Below are 16458 nucleotides of genomic sequence, written 5' to 3'. Positions count from 1 at the left end.
TGATATCCATTTTGGCGAATATCTTTGAAACTCAACAAGTTTCTTAGAGACTTGGTAGATAATAGTGCATTATTTATTATAAATTTTGTTTCTCCGGGAAACAAAATTATAGCTCTTTCGGAGCCTTCTATCACATTGCATGAGCCAATAATAGTATTAACATACTTTTCTTTTGGCACAAGATGGGTAAAATACATAGTACTTTTAAGAATAGTGTGCGAACTTGCACTATCTGTAAGGCAAATATCTCCAAGATATGTCCTTGCCATTTTTCTTCAAAGACAAATGATGATAATAATAATAAAATGAGTAGAAGTACATGCACAGTAAAATTATTCACATGAATACTTAACAAACACATACACATATCAAACTATTCCATCATTGATCAAATAGTCAATATTTCTTTCAGAATCCTTAAAGAAATTAGATACATCATAATGAGTGGTGGAATTTTTATCATTTGTAACAAAAATTGTTTCTTTCTTTATCCCACTTCTGGTGAGATCCTTTATTGTGAACATAATTTATTTTCCTTTCATAAATTTTCTTGCTATCAAAGCCTTGCCATTTACCTCTTCTGGGGTTATGATTTGCCGCATTTACTTCAGGAAATGGGGCGGCACCAGGTGGGCGCGCTTCATAATTTCTCAAAAGTAACTCATTGTTGCGTTCAACAACAAGAAAGTAAGAAATTAACTCAGAATATTTTTAAATTCTTTTTATCGATACTGCTGCTGCAGGAGCACATTCGAGACATGGAAAGTCGAGAAAATTTTCTCTAACATATCGGGTTTAAGGAAGTATTACATGATTGTACCTTTCTTTAAGGTCTTTCCACAGATCTGCAGGATCTTTTAATGTGGGATATTCATTTTTCAATCATACGTCAAGATGACGACGAAGAAAAATTATGGCTTTGGCTATATCCTTCTGGAATGTATTATTTTCAGCCTTAATGATATCTTCAAGATCCATTGAATCAAGATGAATTTTAACATCTAGTATCCATAATAAATAATTATTTTTTAAAATATATCAGGAGCATTATATTCAAGATGAAAGAGTTTCAAAATAATAAAAATTTGTTACCTGAAGTCTTTCTAAAATTTCGTTAGAGTTTCGTGCTGATAACGTGTTGTAAAATAAATAAGGAAGAAGTAATAAAATAAAAGTATAAATAGAAAATACTATTATTAGTATTTACCAACACTATTATACTACTATAAAGATAATATATTAATATTATATTAATAGTGTATGAAGAAAGAAAAAAAAAATGCTTTAAGAAAGAGAGAGAGGAAGTATTTTCCTTTTATTGCTCGTACTTTCTCAAAGACAAATAGCCTCTATTTATAAGTATATATGATAGTAGGTTTTCAAACTTCATTAAATAATATTCTTTTTGAAAATGTCTCTATTTATAAATATATATGATAGTAGGTTTTCAAATTTCATTAAATAATATTCTCTTTGAAAACCTGACTCTTGTGAAAAAATGATTATCCACCAAGACTATTTTATCACAACATAAATCGTAATTAATATAACAACTATAAACCTCCGTTTGATTTGAAATTGAAAATTGAATATCATATTCAATAATTAAAAAGTGAAACTAAAATTTCAGTTATAAAATACAAAATTTTAATTCTTCGTTACCTCTAAAAAGTAGGGACCGACGTATTTAGGGCCGGATTTAATATTTCTTTTCTAAAATACCCTCCTTCAAAACTTCATATTCCAACCTTATCCCTCATTCACGGCGTCAACCTCTCATCCCCAACTCAACCAGTCCACCCTACCTCTCAAGTCTCACCCCCACCATCACACCTCTACCATCAGTCCATCACTGCCATAATCATCCTCAACTTGTCCCTCCTTTCCATCTCTCTCATCAGAACAAAAGAAAAGAGAAGAACTTAGGCGAAATAGAGGGAAAAGAGAAGAGAAGAAGGGAAGGATGGAGGAGGAGACAGCAGTGGCAGATAGAGGAACCGTCGCCGCCGCCGCCGAACAAGGAATGGAGGGGACGATGCTATGAAGGGGAGACGGGAAGAAGGAGCAGCGAAATGTTTTTGAAGGTTCCTGGTGGTGGCGCTGTCCAAACGTGGGGGCTCTGACTCCTCGATGGTGGTGATCGAAGCGCAGAACGAGGAGAGTGGGTGATGGTTGTGAATTCCGCAAACCTCCGTTGAGCCGCCAGTACCAAATTCTCTGGTGAGTCTTCAATGTTTTCAAAAATCAAAAGGTTCCTTACTGATTGAATTTATTAATAACTCTTTTTTTGATTAATTTTATGTGATAAATTGATGAAGCATTCAATATTATATTACTTTGAAGAAGCATTAGGGAAAATCTTGCTACTACTGCTATATGAATCGGCGGTCATTACTGAATGCGCGCTCAGTTCATGAAAACTTCAGTGCAATTCTAATAGTAGAAAAGAAGGCAAATTTGAACTTGAACCAAATGATGATATTGTATATATGTTCTTCTCAGGAATATGCATTGTGCAACAAAAAAAAAAAAGTAAGGGTCAGGTATAAAAAAGTTGACTAGGAAAATAAGGGTCAGAAAAAGGCCAGAGTTATATTGATTCCATAGTTCTTTTTTTAACAGGTTTCCTTCTTAGAAATATGAGTGGGTAGTGTGTCCTATCTGCAAGATTGATCGTTTTGTTATTTCTACTTCTGAAACAATTGGGAGAATTTTCTTGCGTTCTCACTTACTGGGATATTCAAACATTCTTCCTTACACCCAGATATATATCATTGTGTCTTTACTTCGTTAAAATTATCATATAAAATAACAATAATACTTTCTTTTTGGATTTCAATACTGTGGAAGGTTTGAAAGCAGTTCATGAAATTTCTCGCAAGCTTTTTAAGGTCATAAAATTCCAAAATTCCGCGCTTCGGTCTGAAACTGGTCAGTTACTTCTTCAAATTTTGTCTTGAATTCTTGCATTTCAGTGTAAATACAATCTGTTGTATATGCTGTTCATGGAGTTGAAAAAATCTTGTACAACTATAGTGATAGTTAATAATAAGCTTTGCCCTCTCTATGGTTATTCTTTTTGAAGTGTTCCAACTAAAATGTGATATGTATGAGCAATGACATTAATTATATAAGTTTTAATGTAATGCTTTGTTGGTTTCAGATTCAACTGCACTTCCAAAAGAATTGGTTGTGCAGTCCTTGTTTTGATACACCATCTTTAAGTTTCTATCGGCTCTTGAGTTCCATTATGGCCAGTAATTCTTTTGTAATCCCCAATGAAACCGGCAATGGCAATGGCAATGGCAATGGAAAACTCAACCCACCGCCAAATCTGCAGAGGAATTACCAAGTGTTAGTGGCTGCTACACCAGATATGGGGATAGGTAAAGATGGGAAATTACCCTGGAAGTTACCTACTGATCTCAAATTTTTTAAAGAGGTTACTGTAACAACATCTGATCCAGGGAAGAAGAATGCTGTTGTAATGGGTAGAAAAACATGGGATAGTATCCCTCATAAATACAGGCCTCTTCCCGGCCGTCTTAATGTTGTTCTTACTCGCTCAGATAGCTTTGATATTGCAATAGCAGAGAATGTTGTTATATGTAGAAGTATGGCTTATGCTTTGGAATTGTTAGCTGAACCTCCCTATAGTTTGTCAATTGAGAAAATATTTGTTATAGGAGGTGGACAAATATTTAGGTATATCCTTTTCTTTCTCTGTGCATTATTCTTCCTGTTTGTATTAGGCTCTTTCTCTATTACTGATGATAATTTTCATTTACAGGGAGACTTTAAATGCACCTGGATGTGAAGCTATCCACATCACTGAAATTCAGACTAGGATCGAGTGTGACACATTTATGCCTCCAGTTGATTCCTCTGTATTTCAGTTGTGGTACTCATCTTTTCCTAAGGTGGAAAACAACATCCGCTATTCTTTCACAACTTATGTGCGTGTAAGGCGTTTGGTGGAGCGTGCAACTCAGAATACTGATCCAGTTCTTGATAACAATTCTGATACTGTAAAGTTTGATTTCAAGAATTTTTCTTTTCTTCCTAAAATGATTCTTGAAAGACATGAAGAATACAAGTATCTTAGGCTGGTTGAAGAAATCATCTCTGAGGGTACAGCCAAAGATGATAGAACAAGGACTGGTACCTTGTCAAAATTTGGTTGCCAGGTAACATGTTGATGGCTATATTTGTGGGTTGCTGTAATTTGTACTCTGACATCTATATCCATATTTTTACAGATGAGGTTCAATTTGCGCAGAAATTTCCCTCTTCTTACTACAAAGGTACATAGACATTATACTTATTATTATAGTTTAAAACATCTACTTAATGTACTGCGCAAAATAACTTGCCATTCTTGTGGTTATTTTCCTTTTCGTGTTGTTCTTTTTTATTTATTTTATGTTCTTATTAGGTAGGATTTATTGGGGAAGAGGAGTATTTATTTGTTCATTTTGTTTAGATAGATAAGTTGACACAACTTCTTCATTGATTCCTAGAAAGTATTTTGGCGAGGGGTTGTTGAAGAGCTTCTTTGGTTTATTAGTGGGTCTACAAATGCCAAGGTAATGATATAGTCATCCAATCGTTTTCTTCACACAAATGAATCATATCATTTCCTAGTTATGTAACAAACAAGTTGATATTAACCAAATATTCCAATCAACACTATCTGAGCTTGGGTTTTAATAGGGGGCAGCCCTACTCAGAACTCAGAAGTGAATAAATGTATCTTGAATGATGCTCAACATTATTAAAAAAATGGTTCTCAACTTAACTTTCAACCACAGTACTTCATTTTCATGAGATATTCATCTTTTCGGTTGTTACTCTCCAAGATTCCTCTGTTACTATAGTAGATATGATCATTATTAACTTATATTCTGAAAGTTATGTTACATTGGCAGTTGCTGCAGGAAAAAGGGATCCATATATGGGATGGCAATGCATTGAGAGAATACCTAGATAGGCAAGCATGACAGTCAGTTGTCAGTTGTCTTAACTACAATTGTACATTTTTCTTCTTACAGTTACTAAGTGGCTTCTATTTTAAATTATAGACTTGGTTTGACAGACAGGGAGGAGGGTGACTTGGGACCTGTTTATGGGTTTCAGTGGAGGCACTTTGGTGCCAGGTAGGTTGATCATACCTTTTCCTGAGCAGGTCCATAGACTCTTGTGTTTTGGATTGCTTAGCTCTCTATCTCTCATCTTACACTCTTTAGGTATACTAATATGCATGCTGACTACTCCGGCCAAGGATTTGATCAACTGTTAGATGTTATTACCAAGATAAGGCACAATCCCAATGATCGGCGGATCATTCTCTCTGCATGGAATCCAGCTGATCTTAAATTGGAGGCGCTTCCACCGTGCCACATGTTTGCACAGGTCTGCTCTTTTTTAGTTTTTCTTTAAACAAATCTCTCTCTCTCTCTCTCTCTCTCTCTCTCTCTCTCTCTCTCTCTCTCCTCTTTTCTTTTCTTTCTGCTGCTTCTTATTCTTTTTTCCCCCTCCAGTTCTATGTAGCAAATGGGGAATTATCATGTCAAATGTATCAGCGATCTGCTGACATGGGCCTAGGCGTGCCATTTAATATTGCATCTTATGCCCTCCTGACCTGCATAATTGCTCATGTTTGTGGTATGTAAATTTTTGGAGCATCTCTGTGGACTTTATATATTCAGATCTACATATCCTTGTAAATCTCAAAGTCTCGTTGTTGTTGGGTCCTAATCCTATTTGCCAATATATTTAGTTGTGAATGGCTTAAGCTAATATGTGGTGATCCTCTATGAATTATTATTTTTCCCTAGTTCTCTATGAATTATTCGGGCTTGTTAATGTGCTGAACTTTGAAAACCTGATTTTATTTTGTTTGTAAAACTATGTAATGTTTTATTTTCACTCCTCTTGTCAGAATTAGTTCCAGGTGATTTTATCCATGTCATTGGAGATGCACATGTTTACCAAAATCATGTGAAGCCTTTGCAGGAGCAGCTCCAGAACTTACCAAGGCCTTTTCCAGTATGTAATTTTGAAGAAAATCCTTGCCACAATGTAATTTGATGCAAAATTTGACCATTTAGTACTCTTCAAATTGTGTTTTGCTTTGTTGATTCAATGCAGACTTTGAAGATAAATCCAGAGAAAAAAGATATAGATTCTTTTGTGGCTTCTGATTTCGAGCTCAGTGACTATAATCCTCATCAGAAGATTGAGATGAAGATGGCCATCTAAAATGTAGGACATAATTCTCAGTCCCTTCCTTAGGTATGCCATGACATGTTTGAAGGATTTGAAACTTGAAGATAACCATTCTCCTGAATCCTGAGTTGGCTAATTGTTCTTTGCTATGTTTGTTCAGATTTGGGAGATCAACAGAGAGGGAAAAAGAAAATTAAACAATTTCCATTGAAGAGTGTTGTGGGAAAACTAGGAAGGGTTTTAGCTTGATGCTGAAGTCTAAATCTCCTTACTCTGTTTGCTATTATTGTTTGCACCAAGTATGGGAGGTTTTAAGAGGAGCTGCTTCCTCTTGATGTATTTCGTTGCTACAGTTGATATCCTCTTATCTTATGATTAGAGAATTCCTGAGTGTCTCTCTAACTTTTTAATTTACTAAATAAAGAATATTTTATTTTAAATTCTTTTATAAGTAAGCAATAATTGGCATACCTATTTTATATTCATTTATTCTATGAAGAGCAGGGTTCAATTCTCTTCTTTCTTTATTTTTTTTTTACTTCTATTTTATTAATATTACGTAAAATTTGGGGCTTATAAGTATAATAACTATAGGAGTCAAACTATAATTAAATAAAAAGTTATATTAAATAAAAATTTAGTATGTAGTGATTTTTATTTTTTAAAATAATGAATTTTTAAATTTGGGTTAAAAAATAAAAAATAATATTTGTACAATTTTTTATATGTTGTTATGATATAGAAACAAATTTTTTAATAAATTATTTTTAGAAAAAATTTAAGGGGCCAATAATTTTTTATTAAAATATAACTAGTATTTGCAAAAAAAAAAAAAAATCTCACACTGTTAATAATGGCTAATTGATAACTATAAATTATAAAATTTGTTAGTCTTCTAGCATTCTTTTTATTTTTAATATAAAAATAAAGAATGTCTAAGAGAGACTTGTGCACTTTTTTTAATTAAGTGCCAAACTGTTAAAAAATGAAACCATTCTTTTAAGGTAGAAATTTACATGGTTGTGTTTAAACGAAATTGTTAGTTAAAAAATTGTTATACCATGATTTAGTCAAATACACGAAATTATTTAACTGTTTTTAACAATTAGTTATTAATTAATTATCAATTTTGAGTTCAGATTAAAAAATATTCTATTATAAATTAAAATTTTGATTAAAAAATTTACTGTTAGCTAATAAATTACTGTACCCACACAGCAAGATTTGAACTTATACACTCAAGTACCATTTGACCTAACTCAAATTGGTAACTGAGCATCAACTTAGGCCAAGATAATTGCAGTTGAGTATAATCTTTTTTATTTTTGAGTATATACCCATTTTGGTCCTCAAAGAATTTCAGACTGGACACTTTAGTCCCCAACTAAAATTAATTACTCGATTGGTCCCTAATAATTAACTCCGTCAGTCACTTAGGTCCTTGGCTCCGTCAACTCTAACGGAAGACAAAATAGTCCCTGAAAACTCTAACATGAGACAAAATAATCCCTGACAATTCTAACAAGGGACAAAATTATCACTGACCCCTTTATTCAAAAACGACACTATTCTTCCCCAATTTTTATCATATCTCGCATAACCCTAACATTCATACTCTTCTTCTTCACTTTCACAGTCTTTTTTTCCATCTTTTCCTTCCTCCTCTTTAGCTCTAAGATTAAGCCATGGTGTAATTGTCACACGTGTCGCACCTACCTCAAGATGTCATGGACCACACACTTCCTAAATCTTTGTGACTGGTACATCCACCTCCTCTGCACTTCACCCACCAAAAGCATCCACTTGCACGTTTTTGATAACATCACCTAACCCCGACAATGTCCACGACATCCTCAAGACTAATTTCCACAACTACTCTAAGGGCACGCCTTTCTCCACTCTTCGGCAACCAATATAGATTGTTGGACGTTAGGACATCATGAGGAGATTCTCCTTTGACATCATATGCAAATTCTCATTTCAAATAGACATCGAGTGCTTCATTCTTTCTTTTCCGGAGTCTAAGTTGGCAGACAATTTCAACCTCGCATCCAAGCTATTACAACGAACAATGTCGTCGTTGCCGCTCATATGGAAACTGAAGCGATTACTGAACATTGGTTCGGAGAAGAAGCTGAAGGAAGTGATCGGAATGGTGGACAATGTGGTAATGGAGATGTTAGGGCAGAGGAGGAGGGAGATGGCAACAACAACGACGAGTCTTAACAAATCAGACTTGCCGTCTAGATTCATGGGATCCATCGAAGACGACAACTAGCTGAGAGACATAGACATTAGTTTCCTGAGTATGAATTGGTTGAGAATAAGTTGAGGATTTTTTTCTTGTGAACATTAAATTTATAGAGTGTGCATTGTGTAGTTTGTAGTTACAGTATTAAACTGTTAGTGTTATGCGAAATATGATGAAAATTGGGAGAGAACAGTGTCGTTTCCAAACAAAGGAGATCAGGGACCATTTTGTCCCCTGTTAGAGTTGTCAGGGACTATTTTGTCCTCCGTTAGAATTAACGGAATAAAGGACTTAAGGTAGCGTTTGTTTTGAGGTATTGAGACAGAGACTGAGAGACTGAGACTCAGTATCGTGTTTGTTAGTTCAGAGACTAGTACTAAAATTTCTGTCTCTGTCTCTAAAATTTCAGTATTTCAGTACCTCCAAAAAGTAGGGACACAGGAGACTGAAGTTTTTAAAGATGGAGACTGAAACTTTAATAACATTTTATACCTAAAATACTTTCATTTCAATTAATTAATTCCAATTTTACTCTTTGTGCAAATTAAATTAGAGTTTCATTCTTGTTTTAATTCATGTCTCTCATTTTTCACCAAACAGAATACTGAGATTTATTTCAATCCCTGTCTCTTAGTCTCTGTCTCTCAGTTTCAGTCTTTCCGTCTCTGTCTCTACACCAAACGCTACCTAAGTGACTGACGGAGTTAATTGTTAGGGACCAATCGAGTAATTAATTTTAGTTGGGGACTAAAGTGTCCAGTCTAAAATTCTTTGAGGACCAAAATGGGTATATACTCTTTATTTTTTATTCTAGTTTGGGCTTTGACCCTGCTTCGATCCCAATTGTAGGGAGAACGATGCTGAAGCGAACATTTCAAAGCTTCAGAAGAAGCTGGAAAGGATTTGCGTCGTCGTCATCAAGAAGAAGGGACGCTCGTTTCAAATGGAAATATTTACATTCACCGAGCAATTTCACCGTGATGAGAAGCATGATGAGCAGCATCCAAACCCGCCACAACAATTTCGTACTCTGTCCCAAGGGAGAAAGTGGATTGCTTGGTCATAGGTGCTGGCGTTGTGGGCATATCGATCGCAAGAGCACTGGCACTCAAGGGCAGAGAGGTTTTTCGTTGTTGAATCGGATTCAACTTTTGGCACAGCCACCAGTTCTCGAAACAGTGAAGTTATCCACGCTGGAATCTATTACCCTCGCAATTCCTTGAAGGCAAGTCACTCTTCCTTATTAGGTAAATCATTAATCGATTTGGTTTCTCAAAGTTTACACGTGAATTGAAATTAACTACTAATGTGTTTCAATTGAAATTTGAAAGACCAAGTTGAAGTGCACCCTTTTTTGTCTTAAACTATTAACCCAAAGTGAAGGTTCACTCTGTGTGATGTTTGGTTAATGCTCTCATTGGCCATTGCGTAAAATATAATGTTGTATACCTGTTTGTGTTGGCCATTTTTGCAGGCGATTTTTTGTTCAAGGGGAAGAGATATGTTATATGATTACTGCACAAAACACGTTATTCCACATAAACAAACTGGTAAACTTATAGTGGCTACTCGGTCTTCAGAGATTCCGAAGCTAAACGACATTCTAAACCATGGAATTCAAAATGGGGTTGATAGTTTGAGGATGATAGACGGGGTTGAGGCCATGAAAATGGAACCGGAGTTGCAATGTGTGAAAGCAGTATTATCACCTGTCTCTGGGATTGTTGACTCCCATTCTTTAATGCTTGCTCTAGTGGTACACATTTGTAGCTTCTTAAATTTTGAATTCAATCGTTCGTAATTAATCAGTTTCTCTATTTTGAGTTTAAATTGTACATTCTCAGGAATAAAAACACATACTGGTCCAGGGGGAAGCCGAAAGTCACAGAACAACCTTCACATATAATTCAGCAGTCATTGGTGGCCATCTTGAAGGAAATCAGATTTGTGTTCATGTATCAGAAACCAATAGCCTTAAAGAATGGAATGGGACATCAACAGCTCTGAACCCGGATCTAGTGCTAGTTCCAAACCTCGTAGTGAACTCTGCAGGCCTTAGTGCCCCGCACTTGCGAAAAGATTTACGGGCTTGCCAAGTGAAGTTATTCCTTCAGCCTACTATGCACGTGGTTGCTACTTCACATTATCTAACACTAAAACCACTCTGTTCGAACATTTAATATATCCTATACTGGAGGATGGTGGCCTTGGCATGCATGTTACTCTTGACTTGAATGGTCAGGTCAAGTTTGGTCCGGATGTTGAATGGATTGACAGCATTGATGATATCTCAAGTTTTCTGAATAAGTACTTCCTAATGCCCTTTCATTTGCTTGCTTTTGACTACTTCTGGTATCTAGTCTATGTCATACATTTCCCACTTCTTATTATCCTTGGCCATGTCTACTCTTTTGTATGAGATGGTTCCATTCCATGGTTTACAATTAGTTGTTTATAAATGTTGATCTACACATATTTTATATGTTGTCCTACTGGTGCATGCTTTCAGTGACATCTCATGGTTCAGGGGTACTTCATTCCTTATGTTGGTTGTATCTGTAGTGAATCATTGATACGGTTTTCTGTTCATTACCATGTACATCATGCACTTTCTTCTTTTTTGGGTTTTCACACTCCACTACAGCAACTTTTAGTATGGGCTTTGTCTGTCAATTTTTGCCCCTGTCAATGAAACTAATGTCCAGCTTGGATTTATTGTACCATTTAGTGTGGGTTTGTGTTTTTAGGTAGTGTTATGAATTGTATCTGGGACACATGTATAGAGACAGTTGAGACTGCAAAAAGGGAGATAGAAATAGGGACAAAAATGTGAAATTTCTGTCTTAATGTCCTGTCTCCAATATCCCCACTTTTTGGGGGACAAAAATACAGAAGTTTTCTCTGCTCCAGGACGCCAGGAAGGAAAGACTTTGCTATTTTTTGTACATGTCTTAGTTACCAAATAGGCCTGTGTACTGACTGTCTCTGTATTTATACCCTAGAAACAATTTCCAGATGCAACCATTGTGTTTCAAGACGATGTTGCTCTAGTTTACTCTAGTGCTTCTCTTCACTCCATTAATTATGTTTTCGTATTGATTGTTGTGCTCTAATTTCTTTCCGGACAATGGGTCTTATTAGTAAATAGGAAACTTCTTGTCATAAAACTCAGTTCATTTTTGTCATTTCTTTCGTGGTATGTCTTTTTATGCGTGCATAAAAATAAATAAATTGATTCAGTGCTTACTTAAGCAAACATTGATGCTAGGTTTGATTATTCAGTACATGCAAATCGCGCTGAGCAGTTTTATCCGGAGATAAGAAAGTACTACTCAAATCTAAAGGATGGGTCTCTTGAGCCAGGATATTCAGGGATCCGACCAAAACTTTCAGGACCTGGCCAGCCACCTGTTGATTTTGTAGTACAGGTTATGTCTAAGACTCTTCTTCACCGCTTCCATTCTGTTGACCAATCTGACTCAATTTGCAAACAGAGATATCATATTCTGTGTGATTTTATAGTTGAATGTTACATTTCTCCCATTAGATACATGCAGTTTACCTCATGGTACTTATGGCTATTTTGTAAACCCCAAATTAGCCCATTGACTTATGCCACTTTAAGGTTAAAATCTTTTGGCTGAAGTTCAGTGTCCAAAAACTATCATTTGCATAAACCATTTCATAAAAGATTTCTGTCCTCTTTAATTCATGTATTGCTAGTATCCTTTTAACATTTTGCTAAATACCAGTACCATCAAGAAATTTCTTGCTCGTATTTTATATTTATAGTATAATGTATATTGTTTTAAACTCACCATCTCTAGAAGGCAAGCTGATAAAATTACTTACATCATTGACAGTAAACTGTGTTGTCGTTATTGTCATATTCAGCATTTGTATGTTTCCCAATGTATCTTTATAGAGTTTAGGATTTGAAAGTGTCAAATTGACACACGTGTCTAATGTAATTGTAGGATGTGATTATGGATGGTATCAGAATTGATAAGAATATGACATTGACAATAATAGAGTGTAATTCCCATTGATCAATATATAGTGCTGATGGCGATGGGTGTATATGATTATTCTCAAGCTATTGAACTTAAGCAATTCAGCTTCCATTTTTCCTTCTCTTCATTTTTCTACAAACTAAACACAGTGATTGAGCTGCTTGTGCGTTAGTGCATGCATGCATTGTTACTCTAATTAGTTACTCACTGTTGTGATGTAATATACACCAGTACACGAGGTTGTGAGGGAATTTTCCACATTTGAACAAAATTTTTAGCATTCTGGCTTAATTGATTTCTCTCTTTTATGCAGGGGGAGAATATTCACGGAATACCTGGTCTTGTTAATCTTCTTGTAGTTACTAGATTTTTGGGATGATGATGCTGTGTGGAACTTCAAAATACTTGACATTTCTTAAAACAAAGTATCAGCTAAGATGGTATATAAGGTGATTATTTTATGGAAAAAAAAATGATGCTATTTATAGCAGCGAGTTGTATACAGTTTGGACTGTACGGTATATATACAAGTGTAGTAGACTAGTAGCTTTAAATTTAATCAGAATTTCCAGAAAGTCAACATAAAAGTGACTGTTATCCACCTTAATTATTCACAAAAATTAAAATAATTTTTCCAGCCAAATCTCATTTCTAAAATCTATTTCTAATGTTTCTATGCAAGTTGGTAACCAATTCAATATCAGTCAACGAAGGGAACCGCGCGAGGCTCAATCAAATTTAAAATATGCAAACAAAAACTTCAACTAAAATCCAAGTATCATGGCGATTAGCGAAGCAGCAAAGAGACAAAGACAAAATAACAAAATAAATTTAGAGGTAATGATTAAACATTTGACATTCTTCAGTTCTGCAAAATAACAGCAAATAACGGTGAGTCTAAGTTCCTGTTAGTCATGCTACAATAAGAGGAATGAACTACGCTGCAGAAGGTGGAATCGGCTTCACAGAACTTTGAATACGCCGAAATGCGGTTTTAACTCTTTCCTTAAGGCCTTCATTTTCACTCTCAACTTCTCCACTTTCTTTATTGAGCTCTGCCACATTGCCATCAATGTTAATCACCAACTTCCCATTTTCTCCAATCTTCACATCTCCAAAGAGCGAGACGAGAAGTGCATGCATAACCTTCTCTGCTTTCTTCTCATTCTCTTCTACAATTTTTATGGCATCTGAATCGTCTATTATTTTTGGGGCATCGCGACTGATGTTTAAAATTAGAGCAACAATGGAGTCTGATACCATGTCACTGATGGGATCGGATGACCAGTGCAGAGAAACATGCTTCTCGGACTCATGCTTCACCGTCACGCACTCATGGACTTGCAATGTTGGAACTCCAGATTCTTCATCCACAGAGGACTCCACACTCTCATATATCTGTTTTAGTCTATGCTGTACAATACTAAAGTTACCTGAATATGGGATGGTGATCCTCTGAGCAATGCTTGCTGTCGATAGCTGTGAGAAGACATGGAGATCATCAGGTGCCATTATCTGATATGCAAAGCCTTTTTTCACTAGCAGACCACTAACAGTTTCACCGGCTTCAGGCGTTTTTTCAGCAAGCTTGCCAATGGTTTTTGCCATTTTCTGTGAATTGAAATACATCTCAACAGATTGACAGTTTTTTGGAGTAAGAATCTTAGTGTTCCGATCAGCAAATTGACTCATGAGCTTCTGTTTGAGCCTTCCCATCTCATTAGCTTCCCCATGAACAAGAATTATGTTAGGAGGATTGAGCTCTTCTAAGAATGCACTTGTTTGAGCAGAATCAGCATGAGCCGAAAAGGAAATGTAGTGCACCTGCATGTTGAGAGGTGCAGTGAGCCCGTTCATGAGAGTGACCTCTTTGGGTTCACTGATGATGGTTTTTGCCAATGTCCCTTCAACCACATACCCCGGTATAATGCAAGAATTTTTCTTATCAGAGCACCACATATCGAACAATTGCCGTGACAACCCACTCTGAAGACCACTAGGGCTTGCCATCACCACAGATGGTCCTATATCTTTGAAGACTTCAATGCTGCTCAAAGCCGATATGTATTTGAAAGCAAATGGATTCGACTTTGCATTCTTGATTCTATCATTCATGGAAAGGGTGTATGTCTCATACACAGTCAGGCATTTTTTTGCAAGAGGAGAAGCATAATAGATGGGTATATTCTGGAGCTCCGGGTGATTCGCCCAATATTCATCAAGGATAAGGAGGAGCTCCTGTGCACGACCAAGGGCAAATGCCGGAATCAACACACGACCTCCTTGAGATATGGTGGAATGGATAACATCGGTGAAGCGTTTCTCTCGTGTGTGCCGAGGCTGATGGTGCTGCACACCATATGTGGACTCTATAATGCATATATCAGGGGAGAACTGGGGGGTCTCGGCAGCTCGAAGATGCCGGTCTTCCTCCCGTGAATAGTCTCCGGTGTAAAGCACTCGGACTCCAGCAATGTCCACCATGAACATAGCAGCACCAAGTACATGGCCTGCAGTATAACACCAGAATCGAATACCGTTCACTTCTATAGTTTGATGGAAATCAATAACCTGCAGTTGCTAATTATTGTTAGAGCTAACATATTCAATTGAGTAATGCCAGGGAACCAACATTTTTCGGCCAGTTAACTTTTTTAAAGCTATTTCGTTTTACATTCTAGACCCTAAATCATAAAATCTTAATCTTAAACCTTAAATTATGAACTTGAACTCTAAATCCTCCAAAAAGTTGAAAATTTTTAGAATTAAAAAAAAAAATGGCAAATGTTGGGTAGCTAAAAGTTGGTTCGTATACTTCTCTATTCAAGGTTGTCCAGAAACAAAGTAACGCTAGAAAGTGCAAACCAATCAAATCAAAACAAACAAAGCGAAAACCCTAATTGAGAAATTTAGTAATAATAATGACCTCGATTTTATCCATGGAGCGGTTGATATCGTGCTCGTCGTAGAGCATGTCCTCAACGGAGACCTTGCTGACCTTGACATAATCGGAGAGGAGGAGCTTGTAGATAGCTTTGGTGGCGTAGGTCATGAAGACGCGGCCGCGGAAGGTGGTCTTCTGAAGGAAGTAAGGCAAGGAAGCGGCGTGGTCGAGATGGAAGTGAGTGATGAGGAGGACGTCGACGGTTGAGGGATCGATCTCGTCGAAGTAAGGGAGAGCCGCCATGCCGTAGTAGGCAGGGTGGATGCCGCAATCGAAGAGGATGGTCTTTCCTTTGTAGCTCATGTAAACGCACGACCGCCCTACTTCGTTCCCCGCTCCCAGCGGCGTCACTATCAGCTGCTCCTCCTCTCTCTTCCTCTCGCTCATTGATGAACCGCCGTCCCGCCTCTTCGCACCTGGCCCCGGTCCCTGTGTTGTCGCCGTTGATGCCATTTGTCTGTCTCTAACGGAAGAACTGACGCCGAGTCACGAAATGAAGGCTGAGAGATGGAGTCCAGCGAGAAAAAGGAAGGAGGGTGGAGAGATGAACAGAAAAGATTAGTGAAGCTGTGAAGGGTGGCTGTGCTGATGCTCTCTCAAATTAGGGATAGTGAACACACTACACAGGAGTTCCACAAAGGATGAGATACCTTTGGAAAATTTTTGTGTGAAAAAGAAAGGTAAAAAATGAGGATGAAGCACTTAAAGGAAATTAAACTGCAATCAATATTAAATAAAGGGTCAATCTATGGTAACCCCCAATCTTAGGTACATAATACACACCCACACACTCCTCACATACTTACCAATTTTTTCTCTTCGGATGCAGCTGATAGGACTCGAACCCGAGACCTTCGAGGTGGGGAGGGGGCGAAATGCCGTATGAGCTATGGCTATTTTGTTGTTGGACTTATCTCTTGCTTTTTGTTAGAAGTGGCTGAACTTTAAGCCAAAGTTGTTTGATTGGAGTATCTAGTGATAAATTTGTTGAAATGGACTTTGACATCAACAAAAATTGGATA

General features: G+C 36.7%; 3 protein-coding genes across 5 annotated transcripts; 2 read left to right on the top strand and 1 right to left on the bottom strand.

The window, feature by feature from the left end:
• The first annotated feature begins 1716 nt into the window (after positions 1 to 1716).
• Positions 1717 to 6668, top strand: LOC130944851 (bifunctional dihydrofolate reductase-thymidylate synthase-like). 3 transcript variants are annotated; one of them, XM_057873413.1, is made up of 13 exons: positions 1724 to 2220; positions 2851 to 2931; positions 3164 to 3705; positions 3791 to 4187; positions 4260 to 4304; positions 4521 to 4586; positions 4929 to 4990; positions 5082 to 5156; positions 5247 to 5412; positions 5541 to 5664; positions 5942 to 6048; positions 6151 to 6294; positions 6389 to 6668. In XM_057873413.1, exons 3-12 carry the CDS (start codon positions 3251 to 3253, stop codon positions 6259 to 6261), a joined length of 1608 nt encoding a protein of 535 aa, XP_057729396.1. In that variant the 5' UTR covers positions 1724 to 2220; positions 2851 to 2931; positions 3164 to 3250; the 3' UTR covers positions 6262 to 6294; positions 6389 to 6668. The 3 variants fall into 3 exon arrangements, 2 of the variants coding, with proteins under 2 accessions (XP_057729396.1, XP_057729397.1); XM_057873414.1 differs by lacking the exon at positions 2851 to 2931; XR_009072163.1 differs by lacking the exons at positions 5541 to 5664; positions 6389 to 6668 and having other exon boundaries at positions 1717 to 2220; positions 6151 to 6292.
• Positions 6669 to 9262: 2594 nt separating this feature from the next.
• Positions 9263 to 13209, top strand: LOC130944457 (L-2-hydroxyglutarate dehydrogenase, mitochondrial-like). Its single transcript, XM_057872788.1, is given in 8 exon segments — positions 9263 to 9266; positions 9480 to 9604; positions 9606 to 9704; positions 9954 to 10235; positions 10348 to 10540; positions 10543 to 10786; positions 11748 to 11907; positions 12806 to 13209. Coding segments are annotated over 8 exon segments (1173 nt in total). The 3' UTR covers positions 12872 to 13209.
• A 101-nt stretch (positions 13210 to 13310) lies between these two features.
• On the bottom strand, positions 13311 to 16117 carry LOC130944850 (cleavage and polyadenylation specificity factor subunit 3-I). The gene is made up of 2 exons (XM_057873412.1): positions 15419 to 16117; positions 13311 to 15063 (listed from the first exon to the last, which is right to left on the bottom strand). Exons 1-2 carry the CDS (start codon positions 15887 to 15889, stop codon positions 13429 to 13431), a joined length of 2106 nt encoding a protein of 701 aa, XP_057729395.1. The 5' UTR covers positions 15890 to 16117; the 3' UTR covers positions 13311 to 13428.
• Between the last annotated feature and the right edge of the window lie 341 nt (positions 16118 to 16458).

The sequence above is a fragment of the Arachis stenosperma genome, chromosome 8, assembly GCF_014773155.1.
Source record: "Arachis stenosperma cultivar V10309 chromosome 8, arast.V10309.gnm1.PFL2, whole genome shotgun sequence".
Classification (NCBI taxonomy): Eukaryota; Viridiplantae; Streptophyta; class Magnoliopsida; order Fabales; family Fabaceae; genus Arachis; species Arachis stenosperma.
This window is presented reverse-complemented; position numbering and strand designations above follow the sequence as displayed.